Consider the following 19,797-nt stretch of genomic DNA (forward strand, 5'->3'; position numbering starts at 1 on the left):
AACATCAATAAATGTCTTTAATAATAATTGTCAATAAATGTTTTATCCATTACTAATCCGAGAGATTCCAATTTCAAGGTAATGATACATATGAATCAATCACATCCGATGTAAGTCCCATCAAACCAGTTGATGGTAAAATGTAAGGTATTTTTAAGTCGCGCACTGATTTTACCTTGCCGTGTTAAACCACAGGAAACGTTTGATATAAACACGATTTTCATCAAACGTTCCGAAGAGTAGTCAACACAGCATTTGAAAACCAATAGGGCCTACTACTCGACTTAACAACACCGCGTCTAGTCCGATTTTGATATGTATTATCAGCTCTCAGTAACCGAAAAGACACAAACTAAAAACCGGGTCATCCGACGTCTCGGTCACTGAGAGATACACTTCATCTCAAGTCAAAATTTAGTGTTTGTAAACATGGCCAAGATACGCCATTGTGTACAAGAGAATGTTGAGTCCTCAGTTCTTTAACAGTATGGGGCCTTCTCAGGGTTAAAAAACACGATTCAAACACTTAAAGCGATATCTAATTATTTCTAAGTGCTTTCAAAAAAATGAGTTCATCGAATTAATCTTCAGCCTTTTTCGTTGCCGCGTCGGTTTTTCGAGTTCAGACTGTCCTTTACGTGGCGGCAGCTTCTTCGGCCAGCACTGGAAAAGCTGACGCCACTGGTAAGTCTTTGGGGGCAGACGAAGTTCAGAATACCACGTTGTTGCCCTTCTTTGCAGCCACTGGCAACCGCTCACCGTTAAGAAACGGGTTCACGCGAACACTCTACAACACCAAAATCAAAACAATTTTTTCAAAATTTTAACCAAACCTTCGATTCGTAGCCGTGATACTTCTTAGCAACCAAATTCTTGTGCTGGAGACCGGGATTCATCTGAAACAAACCACTCTACATTTGCACGCCAAAAACAATCCAGAGGAACCTGCATAGTGTGCTGCAAAAATCTGTTGAACTCGAGATCGTTGAAAGAGTCGATAGAGTTGTCCATGGAGTCACCGGGATTAGGGTTGGGGCACTCGAACATGTGCTCAGTATCGCACATGCAATCTTGAGCTCCCTGATACCGTCTGCTATAAGATGCCGTGTTTTCAAATTCTTCGATACATCCCTGCTCAGCTGCAAAAAATGTTAATCCTACGCTTCTTTCGTTGCGTTCACACCTGAGTATCCAACGGGACAAGGATTTGGAGGATTACAATACGCCGGAAGAGTTGAGTCCGACTTCACTTCTTGGATGTTCTTGAAGGAGCCTTGGGGGCGCAACCTCTGTTTTCCTTCTCCAGCGCCCCCAGACATCAACTGGCTTCCATAGAGACTGGAGTGTTCTAAAAACTCCTGGTCTCGGATGCTCGGGTGGATGTTAGGCTCCCCCAAAGAGTCGTAGTCTAGAGGAAAAAGAGGTTCTTCCTCCATCTCGCGACCTAAAGAGCGAACTCCGAGAGGAAGGCGGTTTTCGGAAAAGTCCACGTAAGCAAGATCTGGCAGGTCTTTATTCATGCGGTTTACGATCTCCCGAAGGAAAACTCCGGACATAAAGTTTTCCTAGAAACACGTACTTTACTTTAGCTGGTGTGGTAAAAACCTCCTTACTTTCCCATCAGGAATATAAGCAAACGAGGCGGTGACACTCCAAAATATTATCGCCAATATCATGGCGATAAAATTATCGGTACTCTGGAACAAAATCGATGTTTACAGATAAATGTATCCAAATAATATGCGCATCGAATTAAAGAATACAAAATTTGAATATTTTTTCTGATACGTGGGCTTTATGAATGCGAACTACTTCTGAATGAACCACCTGTTTTCCCGATCAATGAATCCAAGATGAGCGAGACTCGTTGTCTCTTTTTACCATTGCAAAAACGGAATTTCGCGTTAAATCACAAAATTTTCTAGAATTTTCCACTTAGGAAAACGTGCAACAAAACCGTGACGTGTCATCCCATTAAATATCTTCTCAATAATCAAGAAAACATTAAAAAAAATATATTTTCCGAAAGTAACAGTTACATTATAAATAAGCCGTTGGAAAAATATTGCAGTAGCAAGAAAAGTGTTTGTTTATATACTCACCCGTCACAAGTCGAAGTACACGAGATTTGAGAATGTAGGCTATGTGAATCAATGACGCCTTTGCGCAGTGAACGTCATTGGGCGTCCCGACGGCGACGTCAATTCGGATTACCTCGGGGAAATCGATCATAATTTAATCGGGTCTGATTGCAATGATTTTAGTAACGCATTTAATTACGACCGACTACAAAGAACTTCACTTGCGGGGGCGATATCAGCGAGTGACGTCAAAATCTTCTTTTAGTTTGCGGTCATAATATATGCAAACCATCCTACATTTAGTCAATTACTTTGCTATGAATAGCAGCATATAACTAACTATAGCTAGTAGCTAGAAGAAAAAGCGTCACTGTAGCAAAAAATAATTTGAATTCAAACGGTTCCCGTCGAGGTAAAGCGCTTGACTTTAAAAAAACAACCTCACCACTAAAATTCCCTAGGTTTCAACACTGATTTTTTTTAAACACAAATACAGCAAGTCTTGACTTAGTTTTTTAATTAAAAACGATATAAACGTTAATTTTTTAGTATTTGGGTATTTTTCTGTTCTTTATTTGTCTTTTAAACAATTAATTTTTTATCTTTCGCCAACCTATATTCCACAAAAACCCCAGAATTTCGCGCCATTGTTGTCCATCTGTCACTGCTGTCACCAATCTACGTTTCAGCCGGATTTTATCTAAATTTTCTGTGTATTCTTTTTCTTTAAGCACAATGGCTGAGGAATTAAACACTAGTGGTACCAGTGAGCAATCTGCGGAAGAATCTGAGGTCGTAACTCTCACTTTGAACGATGTTTTGGAGCTTGAAGATGAGATGATCCAAGATGCTGCTGCGGTCTTGGGGGCTTCAAACGACAAGGCTTGCTCATACAGCGACGTACGTATTGACATTGTTTTTATGTGGTTTCAACGTTGCTTTTTAGGGTTATCTCAAGAGACAAGCCTTATATTCTTGCCTGACTTGCATTCCTGAATCTAAAACTGACCCTGAGAAGGGGGCTGGGATTTGCTTGGCCTGCAGCTATCACTGCCATGATGGCCACGAACTCGTTGAATTGTACACTAAACGAAATTTCCGTTGTGATTGTGGGAATAAGAAATTTAATGGTACTAAATGTAACCTGAATCCTAACAAGTCTGAGGAGAATGATTTGAATTTGTATAATCAGAACTTCAGTGGGATATACTGTGTCTGTCATAGACCTTATCCAGATCCTGAGGATCCTCTTCCAGATGAGATGATCCAATGCATTATCTGTGAAGATTGGTATCATTCTAGGCATCTAGGAGTAGAAGTTCCTAGTGGTCCTTTTGCTGAGATGATCTGTGGAACTTGTGTTGGAAAACATGAGTTTTTGCTGTATTATGAAGGGGCCAAAAAAGAGGAGAAAGTGGAAGGAACCTGCAAAAAACCCACCACAAAGTCTGAAACTGTTGGAGCCAAATTCTGGCAAGATATTTCATGGAGAATTGATCTGTGCACTTGTACAGAATGTTTAGATATGTATAAAAAAGAGAATGTGATGTTTCTGATTGATTCTGAAGATCCTGTGCATTTATATGAAGAGAAAGGAAAAGCTAAAGCCAAGGAAGTTGTAGAGACACATAATAGGAATTTCATGAATTCTTTAGATAGGGTACAGCTAGTAGAAGCCATTGCAGGATACAATGACTTGAAGGAGAATCTTGCTGAGTATCTGAAAAAGTTTGCTGAAAATAAGAAAGTGGTCCGAGAAGAAGACATCAAAGAATTCTTTGATGGAATGATGGCTAAGAAGAAGCAGAAGGTGTCTGTACCCCATTATTGTCACTAAAAGTATTATTAATTAATGTCTGACCTTTGTAGCTTAGAATCAATGGGTGTAAAGTATTTTTTATTAAGAATTTCATTTATTTGGGTCTGCATAATTATAATAAATCATAATGAACAGCTCTTCATTTTCCTTTGAAAATATCAATTGGTGGATACAACCCGTTAAGGAAAAACGGTATATCCATACATTTAATCCCCGTCCCAAAGTAAAAGAACCCATGTCTGGGTGTCTTCACAAAATGATAAAAGAACATCCCTGGCCAGTACAAGGATTTCAGCACCACCGTATCTTCATTGCTGGTCAAATTAATCAACCAACATCCTTCTGGTTCATCAATATCCAAAGGATCCAGAAAATCCATAGCTAAATTGTAATCATCTCGCGTCAACAAGTTCGTGTTCCATTTTTGCGTGGGCACTCTATAATGTAAAAAAGTCTGAACTTCTCGCGCCTCCAACGCACTAAGCCCTTCAAAGGCCAAATTATGTACAATCACTCCATCCGCTCTTTTATACAACGCCCCCCTCGGCACTACCGCCGCTTCATGATTGATTAAATCAACCGTCGCTGATAATCTATCTTCTTCTTTAAGCTTCTTTACCATAGGTTTCGGTAACGGATCTCCGAACGCAATTTCATCTTTTTCCAACAACACATCCAAGACCAAAGCGGGATCTCCTTGAAACATCACCTTACATAAAGGGGTGAGTTTCTTCGCATATTCCGTTGGCAACGGCAACAACCCCCAGTCTCTACAATTCGTGCTGTAATAAAAAGTTCGGTCGTGAAGAGCATCCGTTCTGTAACCGAACACAAGGTAGTAGTCGTTATCTATCCCGTTGATGCGCCCCCAGAAGAAAATTCGTCGAAAATGATTTTCGTTTTGGAGGATCAAGAGGGAGTTGTGGAGAATAATTCCTTCTTCGGAGGTGAGCACGTGGCCGGTGTGCTCTGAGAGGTGGAGGGTGTCGAGGACTTCGGAGAGGTTCATTTTTGACTTTGACAGGACTCAAAGAAGGGGCGATTCGGGAAAGTGGACAAAATGCGAATAAAATTTATTGCAAACTATAAAAAAAGTCAATAAAGTAGAGAAAGGTTTGAAATATTCGATGAATTTAAATGATCAAAAAATGTGAAGAGTTCTGGAGGGTTTAAAATATGTTTTGCCCTTTATTTATGAATATGCAGACATTTAGTAGTATGGAGACTAATTAATTACAATAAGAAATTACGTCAGTGATCAGGAGAAATTAGGAAATGGTAGTTTTAAAATTGCGTTTGAATTTCGCGCCGGCGTCACGTGCGCGCCGCCAGAGGTCGCCGCGGAATGCAGTCAACTTGACATTTTGTGAGAATCAGCGCAACGTAGGTGAATGTTGTGAAATATTTTTATTTTTGCCCGAATTTTCCGTTTTTTCTTCCTGTAAATATAGATTAGTGTTAACTCGGAGTGTCTGTGATGATGGAAATGTGAAATAAATCAATCAAGGTGAGGTTCGCAAAAAATCCATTGTGAAGGTGCTAAAACTGTCTCTGCAACAATTCGCTTAGTAATTTGCGTCTAAAACATCCGTTGACCTCTTCCATGTGCTTCATTGTTTGATGTTGCTTTTTCGGCGATTTCCACCGATTCGGTCGATTAATCATCGTCTGGTTTTTCTTAACAAATTGTTTTTGTAGGAAATCTGGAGCTCGAGCCCCACGGGTGCCGCGAACTTGTCAAAGGTCAGCTCAAAGGTATGTGCTTTTTCCCTGGATTTGGCCGTTTTAAACAGCTGATCGCCTTCTTTCATTGTTCTCGTGACATTTCCAGAACGCATTCTCACGGCAACGTAACGTGTAAAATTCTTTGTTTAAATCCATTAAACTTAACGTCATTCTGTCTGTTCATGTGCTGGAAATCGAGACGAATTTTTGCGAACAAAGGGCGTGAGTATTATGATAGAATTTTTGACGTTGTACCGGTCCGCAATTCGCACCTCGTTTGTCGAGTTTATTTTGGTGGGCAATGACCCTCGCCCAAAATTTTTTTCCTAATACATGTTATGGGAAGTCGACGATTGTTGCCAGCTTCGCACATCGTTCAGACTTAGTTTTTTAGCATTCTTTATAAAAAGACAATAACCACAGACCCTTGGACGGGTTCCATCACACGTGGGCCCCAATTTGAAAAACGAGCTCGAAATTTAGGTTAGCAATTATGTTTTGTAATGAGCGTACATACAGACTGTTTATTTTACCCAAACACGACATTGCGTCACGTGTTTCAAAACATGACTCAGAAGAAACTATTGTCAGAATTCGCAAGTTTTTCACCTTGTTCCAACGAGCTTGTTTGCTTTGTATTTGGGTCCCAATTATACTGTGTGAACTAAACATTTTGTTACAAGAACTGGTTTCCCTCTACTTTGTGCTACAGTTGTAGATTTCGCTTTAAACAAAATCAAGGAAACTACTTTTATTGTGGAGGCTCAAAAGTGATTAACCCACTTTTCTAAAATAAAAACAAACATTTCCAAGAAATTTGAAACAATATGAGTCAGGAGAAACTGTCTGATTAGATAAGAATTTGGCGGTTTTGTTATGTTTGTTTCACGGAGTGTTTTCCTGCCTTGCCTCCTTCGTTTGAAACTTACACTTTTTTGGATCTCTCAGAACAGTATCGCCACTCATAACAGTAAATTGATCGTCATCATTTTCTAAAGACAGCTTTTACTACAGTCAAAGTTAATTTAATGGAGCAAAGTTGACTGGCACAGAAATTTATTGTACAAATACAGTCGTGGAAACAATCACGTTGAACAAAGAACTCTAATTTTTATCGCCAAGAAAACTGCAGTAAAGATAAACATCATAAAAGGCTTTCTAACTGTTTGCATGGATTCTTTGACAACTAAAAAATGGTAACTGTTTTGGCCAAGCTTTGTGAAAACAATTATCCCGAAGTAGAATCCTCCACGCAAACTTCCAACATAAACAGTTTTCTTAAAGCTGTGCGATCATATTTTGAGCAGTTTATTCGCGCCCGGCATGAATTTGCGAAACGACAGCAGGATACAGGTTTTTCTCGAACAATCAACATTGCTCAACTTGTCGTACATCAACTTGTTCAATGTACGATTTATTTTTTTAGATAAGATAGTGTTCTGATAATCAAACTAAGAAAATATTGACATAAATTCCATGCGGTAATGTTTGAGCTGGTTTTTAGAGCAGCCCACGAAATTAACTGCACTCTTGTAGCACGACAGTCGATGATCAAAAGTCCCGTTGCGCAACTGTAAATCCGTCTTGAAGATGTCGAAAAGAACCACCAGACGCAATTGTTATACAAGAGGCTCAAACCTTGAGTCTGTTTTGTTTACGATAAATCCAACCCACAACAAACAAGTGTCATGCATTTATTTAAATTTTTAGCCTCGTAACGTCGCGATTTTCGTGAGTCACGGCCGGATTTTCTATCTCTGGGTGAAAATCGGAATTCTTGGCTCTCGAAATCGTTCATTTATAAATAAAACTTTCAGTTGGCTCGTCGGTTTCGTCCCAGAAACTATGATTTTTCGTAATGACCATTGAAAACGATTAATATTTAATTACAGAATGAGTCGTCGTCGGAACTTTCTCGGAGATATCTAGACTTTCACTCCTACCGACCGTTACATAAACGATTTTTCTTTGATTTTTCACGGAAAAGTCGTCTTAAGCACGCTCAATTATCGATTCTTATCATGATAATCATGTATTCGATACACAAAACGCGCATTATCGATTCGTGTCGTTATTATTTTCTATGTCACATCTTTTTGAGAGAATGAATGGAACAAATAGTGTCGGAAGAGTCTCCATTCAATTATTCATGGCGTAAGCGCATAAAACTCTTACGAAACCAAAAGCGTAAACCAATTGAATTTTAATTTGCATGATACCAACTTGTTTGGGATATAAAGACTGATTGTTCCGGGTTTAAAAGAATAAAACTCGGAGCTTCGAAACTCATTGTATGGGTGTGAATTTGCAAAAATGTAGACGAGGCGCTCCCACCTCATTTGCATGATTTCTTTGAGATGTTATGGATGTTTGCTACACTTTTTACGTACAGAGACTTCACCTTGAAGAACATGCGGTTTCATTGTCAAATAAATGATTATTGACCTCTCTATTCCAGTCAGAAACATGACATTGTTTCGGGTGAATCAATTAAAATTGTTTTGAATCTTCTAGTTTTGTTTCTAATTTATACAATTGTTTTCGGATTGCATTTCATTGTAATCGACTAAACACGCACATTCCGCATTAATCGCAAAGGTGAAAATGCTTTAACTTATTTGTCATTCATTTCTACTTTCATTTGATGGACGGATTGCCAGGAAGTCGATTAAATGTCGAAAATAATCAGCGGTCTTACAATTCGAAGCGTCCGATTCTTGTATTGAGGGCAGAAATCGTCAGAAACATAAGGGAAATCCAAGTCAGGTGCGGACATGACGTCACTGTTTGACGATAAGAAATCGTTATGCAACCAACAGTGGAATTACTGTTTTTATTGCAGTTGTCAAGAAATAATCAGTTTCGGAGCACAAATGAAAGGAACTTAAGCTTAAATTTGCATTTTCTTAAATGTAAATGACCCTTCACATTAGTATTTTTGACTTTCCACTTGATTAAACACAAACTTTCAATATACCTCCAACATTCCAGCAGCAGCGCAAAATCTGCTTTTATTTCATTTCATTTTTTACAACATTAGCTGATTACATTTTCATTTTTCATCGTATTTGATGGTGACATAACTCCAACGGGATAAAAAATAACATTTCCCAATAAGCGTATTTTTTATTATCCACCAATATGGTCCGATTGGATTCTCTTATTTTTTCTCTGATGAAAAACGATGTGACAATAACATCGGCGGCGACAAAATCCGAAAAACAAACTACCGATTGCGTTCTTCAATAACCGTTGCGTGACCAGAGTCGAACAACATTATGAGTTTACCCAAGTGATGGAATAAAAAGTGGATTATCTGATAGTGGCTTTAGCGACAATCTGGACAATCCGTCAATACTACGGAAAAACTAGCCGTTTGGTAAATTAAACAGTTCTCGATACAAGAAATAAGTAGGTAAAAACGTAACATTAAGAACCAATTTGAAATGGTTTGTAATTGAAGGCCTCGATCGAAAAACGTTCAAGCGACGAATTTGTATGATTTATTATAGATAAGCATTAAAAATTAATGTCATAATATTATATTTTATAAACACGACAACAAAGTAAAATGTTTTTTGTTTTGCCTACGCGACATCAAAACTATTCTGGTCCAAAAAGTCACAGTCCAGTGGAAAAGTTTTTTAATCAGCTTCCATTAATCTTCCTAATGTGTTTTGTGACGTTCTTCCGGAGTTTTCAGTTTTTTACTCAATTATAATAGTTTTAAAACTACTTAAGTGCACCACCATCGCCATTTATGGGCTACCAACCTTGCTGTTCTGGGTCATATACTGCAAAGAACATTGAAAGGCATTATAAAAATGACTGTAACCTTCGCGTTTTCGCCAATTTCCTATACCTGTAACGTTCGAAACACTTCCATTACTAGAGCGACCGTTTGAATTTTTAACGGCACCTTTGCGCTGTCCTCCATCTACTCAGTTCGCCATAAAATACTATAAAATGTCAATTCCGATTTCAGATGGCAGATCCTGATCCTGAGACGCTGCTGGAATGGCTGAACAGCGGCCTGGGCGACGAACGGGACATGCAGCTGATCGCTTTAGAACAACTTTGCATGTTATTGCTAATGTCCGATAATGTCGATCGCTGCTTCGAAAGGTAACTTAACCCCCCGAAAGACTGACTGAAGCTAAGGTCGTTTGTGTTTGACAGTTGTCCGCCTCGCACTTTTCTGCCAGCTCTATGCCGCATATTTCTGGATGAACAGGCTCCTGAAAATGTCCTGGAAGTGACAGCACGTGCCATCACCTACTATTTGGATGTCTCTGCTGAATGTACACGTCGAATTGTAGCGATTGAGGGTGCGGTGCGTGCCATCTGTAATCGTCTTGTCGTCGCTGAGTTGTCTTCTCGTACCAGCAAAGACTTGGCGGAGCAATGCGTAAAGGTGCTCGAGCTCATCTGCACGCGCGAAGCGGGTGCTGTTTTCGATGCCGGTGGCTTAAGCGCCATCTTACCTTTTATAAGAGACAACGGGAACCGTGTCCATAAAGATACTCTTCATTCGGCGATGGCCGTGGTATCCAGACTATGCACTAAAATGGAACCTGCAGACGCACAACTACCAACGTGCGTTCAAGCTTTGAGCACGCTTCTTAGGCACGAGGATTCGCACGTGGCTGACGGAGCGTTGCGGTGTTTCGCATCCGTTGCGGATAGATTTACGAGGAGAGGAGTCGATCCAGCGCCGTTAGCACAGCATGGTAAAAACCACAAAGAACTAGAGCACACTTTCCTCAAATTTGGTAAATGTTGTCTTGTGGTCAGTGTCGAGGTCGTTTATTCACTTGGACAGGTTCGAGTTTCGTCACAAAAATTGTGCAATAGTGCCAATAATCTTCCGTCAATATTATACGAGGACCGTGCACAATGCATGAAACCCGAACCCTCCATTTTCTTGATTCACATGCAACTTTAAATATATCGCGATTACTGTCTGGGGAAATTCTGCTCCCGTCTTCCCTTCTCCCGTAGGTCACGGATTGAATTTAATTTTTTATGTTGTCGTAATAGGACTAGTAAACGAATTGCTCAGCCGCCTATCCAACGCCGCGGGTCCTGCAGTAGCTGCCGGGACCCAAAACACACCAGGAAAGGCGTCGTCCACAACGAACGCCACTGCCACAGTCCCGGACGCTAAAGCCACAGCTGCATCAGTCTCAACAATCATCAGTTTACTCTCAACTTTATGCCGAGGATCACCAGCCATCACACATGTAAAACTTCGAAAACTAACATAACTCTTCAATCTCACGCTTCAATTTCAGGATTTGCTCCGCTCTGAATTACCGGACGCCATCGAGAAGTCCCTCAAAGGCGATGAAAGATGCGCTCTTGATTCAATGCGCCTCGTGGATCTTCTTTTGGTCCTTTTGTTCGAAGGACGTCGCGCTTTGGGGAAATCCGGCGGCGCCACCACCTCCGGTCAACTTTTACCAAGAATACGACGGATGGATCCCGCTGCGGAGAAGTCCCACCGCCAACTCATAGACTGTATTAGATCGAAAGACACAGATGCGCTTATTGAAGCGATCGAATCTGGAGGCGTGGAAGTGAATTTCATGGACGATGTCGGTCAGACTTTGTTAAATTGGGCTTCAGCCTTCGGTACGCAAGAAATGGTGGAGTATTTATGCGACCGAGGCGCTGATGTGAACAAAGGCCAAAGAAGTTCGTCGTTGCATTACGCGGCATGTTTCGGTAGACCCGCCATCGCTAAAGTTCTTCTTCGTCATGGTGCTAATCCGGATCTTCGTGACGAAGACGGTAAAACACCGTTGGATAAAGCACGAGAACGTGCCGACGAAGGACATAGAGAAGTCGCAGCGATCCTACAATCACCAGGGGAGTGGATGATACCGATTGATAAAGATCGAAATAGAAAGTCCGAATCGGACAACGACGACAATATAGAACCGCGTGGTGATCCCGAAATGGCACCAATTTACCTAAAAAGACTTTTACCGGTGTTTTGTACTACCTTTCAGTCGACGATGCTTGCGTCTGTTCGTAAGGCTAGTTTAGGATTAATTAAAAAAATGATACACTATATTATACCTAGTTTATTGGAAGAATTATGCAACAATGAATCTAGTCCTAATTTCGGAACGCAGCTTGTCGAAGTGATCGCAACAGTTTTAGATAATGAGGTAAGTGGAATGTGGGGCGGATGCAAAGATTTGTGGTGCGATCGAGGAGAAGGTGGTTTCATGGCGGTGCATTTTACAGATGACTTATTGCTGGCCGAGCACACATAACACCACCACAGCACCCTTCACTTTATTTGTACGCAAGATGCGTGCTTTGGTGTATGATAGACGTGTTATTCCATATTCTTCTCCGGTCAGTTCTGTTTTTTCACCCTACTAACACACACAACCTATTTACTGTTTTAATTCTTCATAATAATACGTTTGTTGGTTGTTCTTGAATAACGTCTAAAGTTGAGCAAAGCCTCATTTTCAAAACAAACCAGGTCGACTATTACTCCATAATTACATTAAATAATTAAACTTCGTTCGTTTTGGAAGTGAGCTTTACACACTGAGAGGAATTACGATTCCAGCTGGACATGATCGATCATTACTCATTTAGCATCATGCTTTTATTGTCCAGCGAAACATTTAACTTCTCCCAGTTCGCGCCATTTTTAGCATGCAGTTTGTTTGCAAGCGTTCAGGACGATTTTAAAATGATTCATTTTCGGATTGAATCATTTCAAAATCACCATCGGACTCCTCACCAGAAGACTCTTATTTTTTAGGATGACGAGGACGGTCATCTGATCGTGCTTGCCGTCATCCAAGACTTGATGGCCAAATCCCAAGAGATCTTCTTAGACCATTTCGCTCGTCTTGGTATCTTTTCTAAAGTCCAAGCTCTGTCAGGTCCTCCCGAAGTACAAGAGAACGAAGAGAACGAACACACCACTGAAGGTAAGTCTTGACTTTGCCTAAAAACAACTTTTCATTGTATTTATTAGAAGTTACCGAGCAAAGTCAAGCCGAAGATGCCAAAGAAGTGTTACCTGGCAAAGCTTACCATTGGCGAGATTGGTCGATATGTCGCGGTAGAGACTGCTTGTACATTTGGTCCGATGCTGCAGCCCTTGAACTGTCCAATGGTTCGAATGGTTGGTTCCGCTTCATTCTGGATGGAAAACTGGCAACAATGTATTCTAGTGGCTCACCGGAAGGAGGCGCTGACACGTCTGGTAAGTTTAGTAATGACAAATTCCTGGTTATGTTGCACTGATGAACAAATGGCATGACTTTGTTTTTCGAAGATATTTTTGGTTGTTCACTTGATAAGCTTGAAGTTAGTCTTTTTTTGAAAGAATCATGCGGCTTTTAGAAAACCATTACGAGTGCGTTCATCTCCACGTTCACGTTTGATTTATTCAAAGAGTCGCTTCTCATTATTTGATCTAGTTTTATCATGTACTTGCTAATATTGCATTGTTAATATTGCTGAGTGGTAACACAAGTGATTGTTGATTTGTTTGTCTTCAATAGGCAAAGGACGAGCCGCAGACACTCTCACAACCGAAGGTAAGACGGCTTCACTTTATACAAAAAAGAAACATCCAAACTCGCATATTAGATGCTTCACTGCTTTGCCTTTTCTTCAAGTTCTGTTCTTTTATCTCCTAATTTGCAATCATAATTTCAGTTTTTACAATCATGATAGTATTGCGTTAGGATTTCCATAATCGCTTTTGCATCTGCTCATTTCTTTGAGTGTCACTGTGACTAACTTACGTAAACACAACGTACTAACTCTCGGTTTAAAACTTCAGAAAATCGAGGAGAGTTCTTGGAAAAGTTACAACGAGCCAGAGCAGCAGTACGAAGTAACGTCAATTCCATACCGATGTTAACGAAACCCGGACCAATGCGCCTTGTTGTTGGAAATTGGTCGTTGACTTCAAGAAAAGAAGCAGAGATTCACATACATAATTCTGATGGTCAACATCAAACCACGATTCTTCGAGAAGACCTTCCAGGGTTCATCTTCGAGTCTAACAGGGGAACAAAACATTCCTTTACCGCTGAAACTAGTCTAGGTACGTTCATCCCTTAATAAACTGTCCGCGTTACCATTCTTGTTCCCTCCCAGGTCCAGAATTTTCCGCCGGTTGGACCAACAAAAAAGGAAAACGCCTCCGCTCTAAAACTGAAGCGACCAAAATCAAAGTAAAATACTTGGCTCACTCCATCTACGAACAGTATTTCCGAGCGGCGCAAGCTCAGCCCAGAGGCGTCGTGGCAAAATTGGGCAATATTGTTGCCCAAATCGAACGCGCGTGTCAAAAACAATGTTCTTATGGCAATAACAGAGAGGGTGGAAATTCATGGAAAGAGATCTTGAGGAATGCGTTGGACGATCTCACTCAGATCCTTGAAGACGACGGTGTTGTTAGCGCTTACGAGTTGCATAGTTCCGGTTTGATTCAAGCTCTCTTATCGCTTTTATCAACGAGCTATTGGGATCAAGGTCTCAAATCTCATAAAATGAACAAGTACCAAAAGCAAAGGGTGCAAGTTTTTAAACAATGCTTTAAAAGTCGTGGGAACGAAGAGAAGAATTCAATTCATATCTTGGTTCATAAGTTGGTTTCCGTACTAGAAAGTATAGAAAAACTACCAGTGTACCTGTACGATACGCCCGGGTCTGGCTACGGCTTGCAGATACTCACCAGACGTCTGAGATTTCGATTGGAAAAAGCTCCAGGAGAAAGCTCTTTAATCGACCGAACTGGACGCGGGTTAAAGATGGAGCCTCTAAGTACCGTTGCTCAACTCGAAAGGTACTTATTGAAGATGGTCGCCAAACAATGGTACGATTACGACCGAAGCACCTTCCAGTTCTTGAAAAAGCTCCGCGAAGCCAAATACCAAACATTTAAACACAGTTACGACTTTGACGAGAACGGCATCATCTACTTTATCGGTACCAACGGCAAAACAAGCTCCGAATGGGTGAATCCAGCTCAGTACGGCCTCGTCACTGTAACGAGTTCAGACGGCCGCAACTTACCTTACGGTCGTGTCGAAGACATTCTTTCCCGTGATTCGTCGGCGCTCAATTGTCACACCAACGACGATAAAAAATCATGGTTTAGCATCGATCTGGGTCTTTACGTTATTCCAAACGCGTATACTCTTCGGCATGCGAGGGGATATGGGCGCTCAGCTTTACGTAACTGGTACTTCCAAATGTCGCGTGATGGTATCACGTGGACCACCTTGTATACGCACACCGACGACACTTCTTTGAACGATCCTGGGTCGACTAGTAGTTGGCCAATAGAAACACCACCTGATGAGTACCAAGGGTGGCGCCACGTTCGTATCCAACAAGCTGGTAAAAACGCGTCAGGTCAAACCCACTATCTTAGTCTTTCCGGTTTTGAAATTTACGGCCAAGTTACCGCTATTTGCGAAGATCTTGGCAAAGCAGCGAAAGAAGCTGAAGCTCATCTACGTAAGCAAAGACGTCTGTTGAAGACGCAGTTGCTCAAACATATGACTGTTGGTGCTCGTGTTGTTAGAGGAATTGATTGGAAGTGGAGAGGACAGGATGGAAACCCTCCTGGTGAGGGTACGGTGACGGGAGAACTTCATAGCGGCTGGATCGACGTCACCTGGGATCACGGAGGTTCTAATTCGTATAGAATGGGAGCGGAGGGAAAATATGATTTGAAGTTGGCTCCAGGTTACGACGTGGAGGCTGCTTCATCTTCAAAGAACACATCAACGAGTAAAAGTAAAGAGGGAAAAGATAAACAGAGTGTTCTGACTAGTCGTAAGAGCAGTTCGACGCCCAGTTTGCCTGAAGCCACCGAAGTGAAAACGTCAGTGGCGTCGACGGAACAAGCCGCGTCGGCGGATAATCTCGCTGCTAAGCAAGCAGCTGAGACAATCGCTGAGAGCGTCTTGAATGTCGCTAGAAACGAAGCTTTGGTTGCTGTGACATCAGAATCCCAAGCTGCTAGTAATGATTCTGAATTATCAGTGGTCGTACATCCTCTAAGAGATCCTCATCATGACTTAAGTACTATAAATAATTCAAGTGATTTAGCGACGATTGTCGAAAGTCTCGCCTTGTCCGACACAAAGCCAAGTAACCTAACTCGAAGACAAAACTCGGACGACCGGCCAAACACATCAGAAAAAACTTCAATGGTAACTAGTAATTCAACTTCTAATTTAAACAAAAGCTCTCATTCAAACCGTTCAAAGATTAACAATAGCCAGGTTGCTGCAGCCGCTGCGCAAACGTTCGTCGAAGCTGTGGAGGCGCTAGACAAACTCCGTGAAGGTTCGGACATGTTACGAAATAACACAAACAATTTCCTTTCTGGTGAGTTACTCCAAACGGCTCTCAACTTGGGCCAGAGTAGCCAGCAATCAATAAGCTCTCTAAATGCAGGTGTACGAATCGCGGTATCCGGTAACTCTGAACCAGACGAAGAGAAACCAGTGAGAAGGAAACCAGAGGAGAGTACAACCTGTGGCGAGAAAGACGAAGTGACAAATTCGAATAATGCCCGAAACAGTAGCAATAACACCATCGTCGTGACGAATCCGATGAGCGTTAGCGTACCAAATTTGACATCGACGGAATCAAACAGTCAAATAGAACCGACTTCAGCTGCTGGCCTTCTAGAGACTTTCGCGGCTCTAGCGAGACGAAGAACTCTCGGTTCTGTTACGACAACCAACACTTCTAACGCCAACACGAACAACTCCGGAACCATCGCAAACTCAAACGCACAAAACAATCAGAACTCGGGTTCTTTGTTCCCCAGAGGACCCAATTCCGTGTCGAGTTTGGTACGTTTAGCGTTATCGAGTAATTTCCCCGGAGGTTTGCTCAGCACCGCGCAAAGTTATCCAAGTTTGTCGTCGAGTAACAACACAGCTGCGCAGCAAGGCGGCATTTCCACCACTGCAGGAACTGTACAAGGTCTCAGCCAAGCTTTGACGATGAGCTTGACTTCTACTAGTAGCGACAGTGAACAAGTTTCACTTGAGGACTTTTTAGAATCGTGTCGTGCACCGACGTTGCTGGCTGAATTAGACGACGACGAAGAGATGGGCGAAGAAGACGAAAACGACGACGATGAGAACGAAGACGACGCTGATTACGACGAAGTTATGGTGTCTAGAAATCTACTCTCATTCATGGAAGATGAAGGCTTCGAGGCGGCATCCAGGCCAAGCAAGAGGAGGTCATGGGACGATGAGTACGTGTTGAAGAGGCAGTTCTCGGCGCTGATACCAGCTTTCGATCCGAGACCAGGAAGAACGAACGTCAATCAAACGACAGGTAAGGTGGTCGAACGATAATTTAAGAAAGAAACTAAAATGTGGTTACAGATTTGGAGGTACCACCTCCTGGACAAGAAGAAAACAGTTCCTACTTAGAACACGAACTTCTCCCTCAGCCCAAGTTGATGTTGGTGTTGCGAGGTCCGAATATGCCTGGAATTGCCGACGTTGAAGTCGAGTTGAATGATCAGTCGTGGACGATCTTCAGAGCCGTGCAAGAATTGATGCAGTTGACCGAATTTGGGTCGAAGCAGGAGAAGTTGCGTAGGATATGGGAGCCCACATACATGTACGTTTTGTTTTTGTAACTTTAATTAGTTTTGATGTCATTTTTTCTAGAATTGTATACCGCGAGTTAAAAGAAGATGGAACTTACGACTCTGAAGAGGGTCGTGCTACCCCTGTAGTTCTCTACTCTCGCAGTGGCAGCAGTTCCGTAGCTGGAACGACTCTTTCACCAAGCACTCCTGTACCTGGAACCCCTTCAGTGTCTAATTGTACCGTCGAAGACGTTCTTCAGCTTCTTCGTCATCTTTTTGTCATTACCACCACCAAAGAAACAGATCTGAACTCTTTAGACAACAATATGGAAATCACCCCCGATCAGTATACGAGCAAGAAAATTACCAACAAGCTTTTACAACAAATCCAAGATCCTCTGGTTCTCTCCAGCTCAAGTTTACCGACTTGGTGCGAGGAATTGAACCATTCTTGTCCGTTCCTATTTCCATTTGAAACTAGACATCTATACTTCAATTGTACAGCTTTTGGGGCGTCTCGCAGCATAGTTTGGTTACAAACGCAACGTGATGTGACCATGGAGAGGCAGAGGACGACTGGTTTGTCTCCACGTCGCGACGAACCGCACGAATTCAGAGTGGGTCGTTTGAAACATGAAAGGGTGAAAGTTCCTAGAGGAGAAGAAATTCTTAGTTGGGCGATGCAAGTGATGAAGATACATTCTGATAGAAAGAGTATCTTAGAAGTGGAGTTTCTTGGTGAAGAAGGAACAGGTTTGGGACCAACGTTGGAGTTTTACGCTTTGGTGGCGGCGGAGTTGCAACGTAGAGATTTAGGAATGTGGATTTGCGACGACGATGCCATCGACATGCAAGAGACTGTGGATTTAGGGGAGGGAGTGAAGCCACCGGGGTATTACGTCAGACGTCCCTCGGGGTTGTTCCCAGCACCGTTGCCCCAAAATTCGGAAATTTGTGATAAATCTGTCAAGTATTTCTGGTTCTTAGGAGTTTTTCTAGCGAAGGTTTTGCAAGACAATCGTTTGGTGGATTTGCCGCTGTCTCAAAGTTTCTTGAAATTGATGTGTCATGGAGAAATCCAAAACACTGTCAACGAGAGAATCGGTTTCGCGGGAGTTAAAAAGTCTAGCGAAGACGACATTATGTCGTCGAGTTTGATCTCGGAAGAGAGCGAGAAAGAGTTGGAGTTGGACCCGCCGAAGATTATTGTGGAGGATAAAAAACCGTGGTATTATAATATCCTCAACGAAGACGATCTCCATGACATCGATTTCATTCGGTCGAACTTCATGAAGCAAATTCGAGAGTTAGTGAAGCAAAAACATAAGATTATGCAAGAACATAATCTTTCTGCGGAAGCAAAGACACATCAGATTCAAAATCTGTGTTTAAATCACGCTTCTGGTCCTGTTTTATTGGAAGATCTAGCTTTAACATTCACCTACGCGCCCAGTTCTAGTTCATTTGGATTTTCTGCTGTTGAGTTGGTGCAAAACGGCGCTGATATAGAAGTTAACATAGAAAATATAGAAGAATATGCGGAACTGACAACGTCGTTCTCTGTAGACAAAGGTATAGCGAGACAGCTTGAAGCTTTCCATAAAGGTTTTTGCACCGTTTTCCCCATGGAGAAGTTAGCAGCGTTCAGTCCAGAAGAAATGAGGATCATGTTGTGCGGTGATCAAAACCCTCAATGGACGAGAGAAGATCTCATTAATTATACTGAACCCAAGTTGGGTTATACGAAAGATAGGTAAGCTCGGGAAATTTGCAATTTGTTGTGGTTTTAAGGTTTTTTTTTCAGCCCTGGCTTCTTGCGCTTCGTAAACGTCCTGGTGGAGATGTCGCCGGAAGAACGCAAAGCGTTCCTTCAATTCACCACCGGCTGCAGTTCTCTGCCTCCGGGCGGCTTAGCGAACCTTTATCCAAGACTTACAATTGTAAGAAAAGTGGATGCGGGTGAAGGTTCTTATCCTTCTGTTAATACGTGTGTCCATTACCTCAAGCTACCTGATTATCCCACCGAGGAAATTTTGCGACAGAGACTTTTAGCAGCTACTAAAGAAAAAGGATTCCATTTGAATTAGAAAAATCACTAACTAAATTTGTACCTTTTAAATTAATGTTTCATTTTAGGGTAAAAGTATAAAGAGATCTAAAAAGAGTACTGAGACTTTTGTATTGTTTGTATTGATTCTGATATTTTCGTAGCAAATCAAGCTGTACACTTGTAATGTACACTATTTTTCAGCGACACTCGTTAACGAAGCTGCTAGTGCATATTTTAGTGAGATAAATAGAGAATTTATGACCAAAATTTATGAGGATTACGTGATTTTTTTTATTTATTATGTGATTCAATCATTTGCAATATTTTCTGAATAATTAATAATTAGTGCTGAGCGCACGTGGGTATTTATGGTTTAGAGTAATTTCTTTTTTGCTTAATACTTGCAGCGTAACTTACTGTAGAAAATGTCTGTATGTATTGATGTTAAATTTAATGTTATTACTCCTAATAAACTACTTTAAATTCTACCGTTTTGTTT

The 19,797-nt window shown here is 41.5% G+C and overlaps 4 protein-coding genes across 13 annotated transcripts; 2 read left to right on the forward strand and 2 right to left on the reverse strand.

Annotated features, from left to right (window-relative positions):
- Window positions 1-521: 521 nt before the first annotated feature.
- 7B2 (Secretogranin_V domain-containing protein 7B2) lies at window positions 522-2,217 on the reverse strand. Its single transcript, XM_088044361.1, has 6 exons — window positions 2,103-2,217; window positions 1,614-1,697; window positions 1,184-1,565; window positions 946-1,139; window positions 834-896; window positions 522-787 (listed from the first exon to the last, which is right to left on the reverse strand). The coding sequence occupies exons 2-6, from the start codon at window positions 1,674-1,676 to the stop codon at window positions 710-712; spliced, it is 780 nt and encodes a 259-aa protein (XP_087900487.1). The 5' UTR covers window positions 1,677-1,697; window positions 2,103-2,217; the 3' UTR covers window positions 522-709.
- A 466-nt stretch (window positions 2,218-2,683) lies between these two features.
- Window positions 2,684-4,034, forward strand: LOC148170223 (putative E3 ubiquitin-protein ligase UBR7). The gene is made up of 2 exons (XM_088044353.1): window positions 2,684-2,981; window positions 3,028-4,034. Exons 1-2 carry the CDS (start codon window positions 2,817-2,819, stop codon window positions 3,916-3,918), a joined length of 1,056 nt encoding a protein of 351 aa, XP_087900479.1. The 5' UTR covers window positions 2,684-2,816; the 3' UTR covers window positions 3,919-4,034.
- Window positions 4,035-4,039: 5 nt separating this feature from the next.
- Window positions 4,040-4,909, reverse strand: Rsph9 (Radial spoke head protein 9). The gene has a single exon (XM_088044359.1). It carries the CDS (start codon window positions 4,907-4,909, stop codon window positions 4,040-4,042), a length of 870 nt encoding a protein of 289 aa, XP_087900485.1.
- Window positions 4,910-5,243: 334 nt separating this feature from the next.
- On the forward strand, window positions 5,244-19,786 carry Ufd4 (ubiquitin fusion-degradation 4-like). Of its 10 annotated transcripts, none has more exons than XM_088044306.1 (16): window positions 5,244-5,407; window positions 5,599-5,655; window positions 9,611-9,750; window positions 9,805-10,355; window positions 10,666-10,868; window positions 10,920-11,801; window positions 11,881-11,994; window positions 12,416-12,587; window positions 12,635-12,865; window positions 13,167-13,202; window positions 13,451-13,717; window positions 13,771-16,623; window positions 16,702-16,986; window positions 17,037-17,277; window positions 17,328-19,001; window positions 19,053-19,786. In XM_088044306.1, exons 3-16 carry the CDS (start codon window positions 9,611-9,613, stop codon window positions 19,333-19,335), a joined length of 7,932 nt encoding a protein of 2,643 aa, XP_087900432.1. In that variant the 5' UTR covers window positions 5,244-5,407; window positions 5,599-5,655; the 3' UTR covers window positions 19,336-19,786. The 10 variants fall into 10 exon arrangements, with proteins under 10 accessions (XP_087900432.1, XP_087900431.1, XP_087900430.1 ...); XM_088044305.1 differs by having other exon boundaries at window positions 13,771-16,017; window positions 16,087-16,986; XM_088044304.1 differs by having other exon boundaries at window positions 13,771-15,839; window positions 15,897-16,986.
- The last annotated feature ends 11 nt before the right edge of the window (window positions 19,787-19,797 follow it).

Source organism: Gnatocerus cornutus, chromosome 8 (genome assembly GCF_029298725.1).
Source record: "Gnatocerus cornutus isolate USDA-ARS CGAHR chromosome 8, icGnaCorn1.1, whole genome shotgun sequence".
Taxonomy (NCBI): domain Eukaryota; kingdom Metazoa; phylum Arthropoda; class Insecta; order Coleoptera; family Tenebrionidae; genus Gnatocerus; species Gnatocerus cornutus.

Coding starts and splice junctions, on each gene's coding strand:
- 7B2 (XM_088044361.1), bottom strand. CDS start 1,676: ATGATATTGGCGATAATATTTTGGAGTGTCACCGCCTCGTTTGCTTAT. Junction 1,140..1,183: donor TTGTCCCGTTGGATACTCAG/GTGTGAACGCAA, acceptor CATTTTTTGCAG/CTGAGCAGGGATGTATCGAA. Junction 788..833: donor ATCACGGCTACGAATCGAAG/GTTTGGTTAAAA, acceptor TTGGTGTTGTAG/AGTGTTCGCGTGAACCCGTT.
- LOC148170223 (XM_088044353.1), top strand. CDS start 2,817: ATGGCTGAGGAATTAAACACTAGTGGTACCAGTGAGCAATCTGCGGAA. Junction 2,982..3,027: donor AGGCTTGCTCATACAGCGAC/GTACGTATTGAC, acceptor GTTGCTTTTTAG/GGTTATCTCAAGAGACAAGC.
- Rsph9 (XM_088044359.1), bottom strand. CDS start 4,909: ATGAACCTCTCCGAAGTCCTCGACACCCTCCACCTCTCAGAGCACACC.
- Ufd4 (XM_088044300.1), top strand. CDS start 9,611: ATGGCAGATCCTGATCCTGAGACGCTGCTGGAATGGCTGAACAGCGGC. Junction 9,751..9,804: donor GTCGATCGCTGCTTCGAAAG/GTAACTTAACCC, acceptor TGTGTTTGACAG/TTGTCCGCCTCGCACTTTTC. Junction 10,869..10,919: donor GATCACCAGCCATCACACAT/GTAAAACTTCGA, acceptor CTTCAATTTCAG/GATTTGCTCCGCTCTGAATT.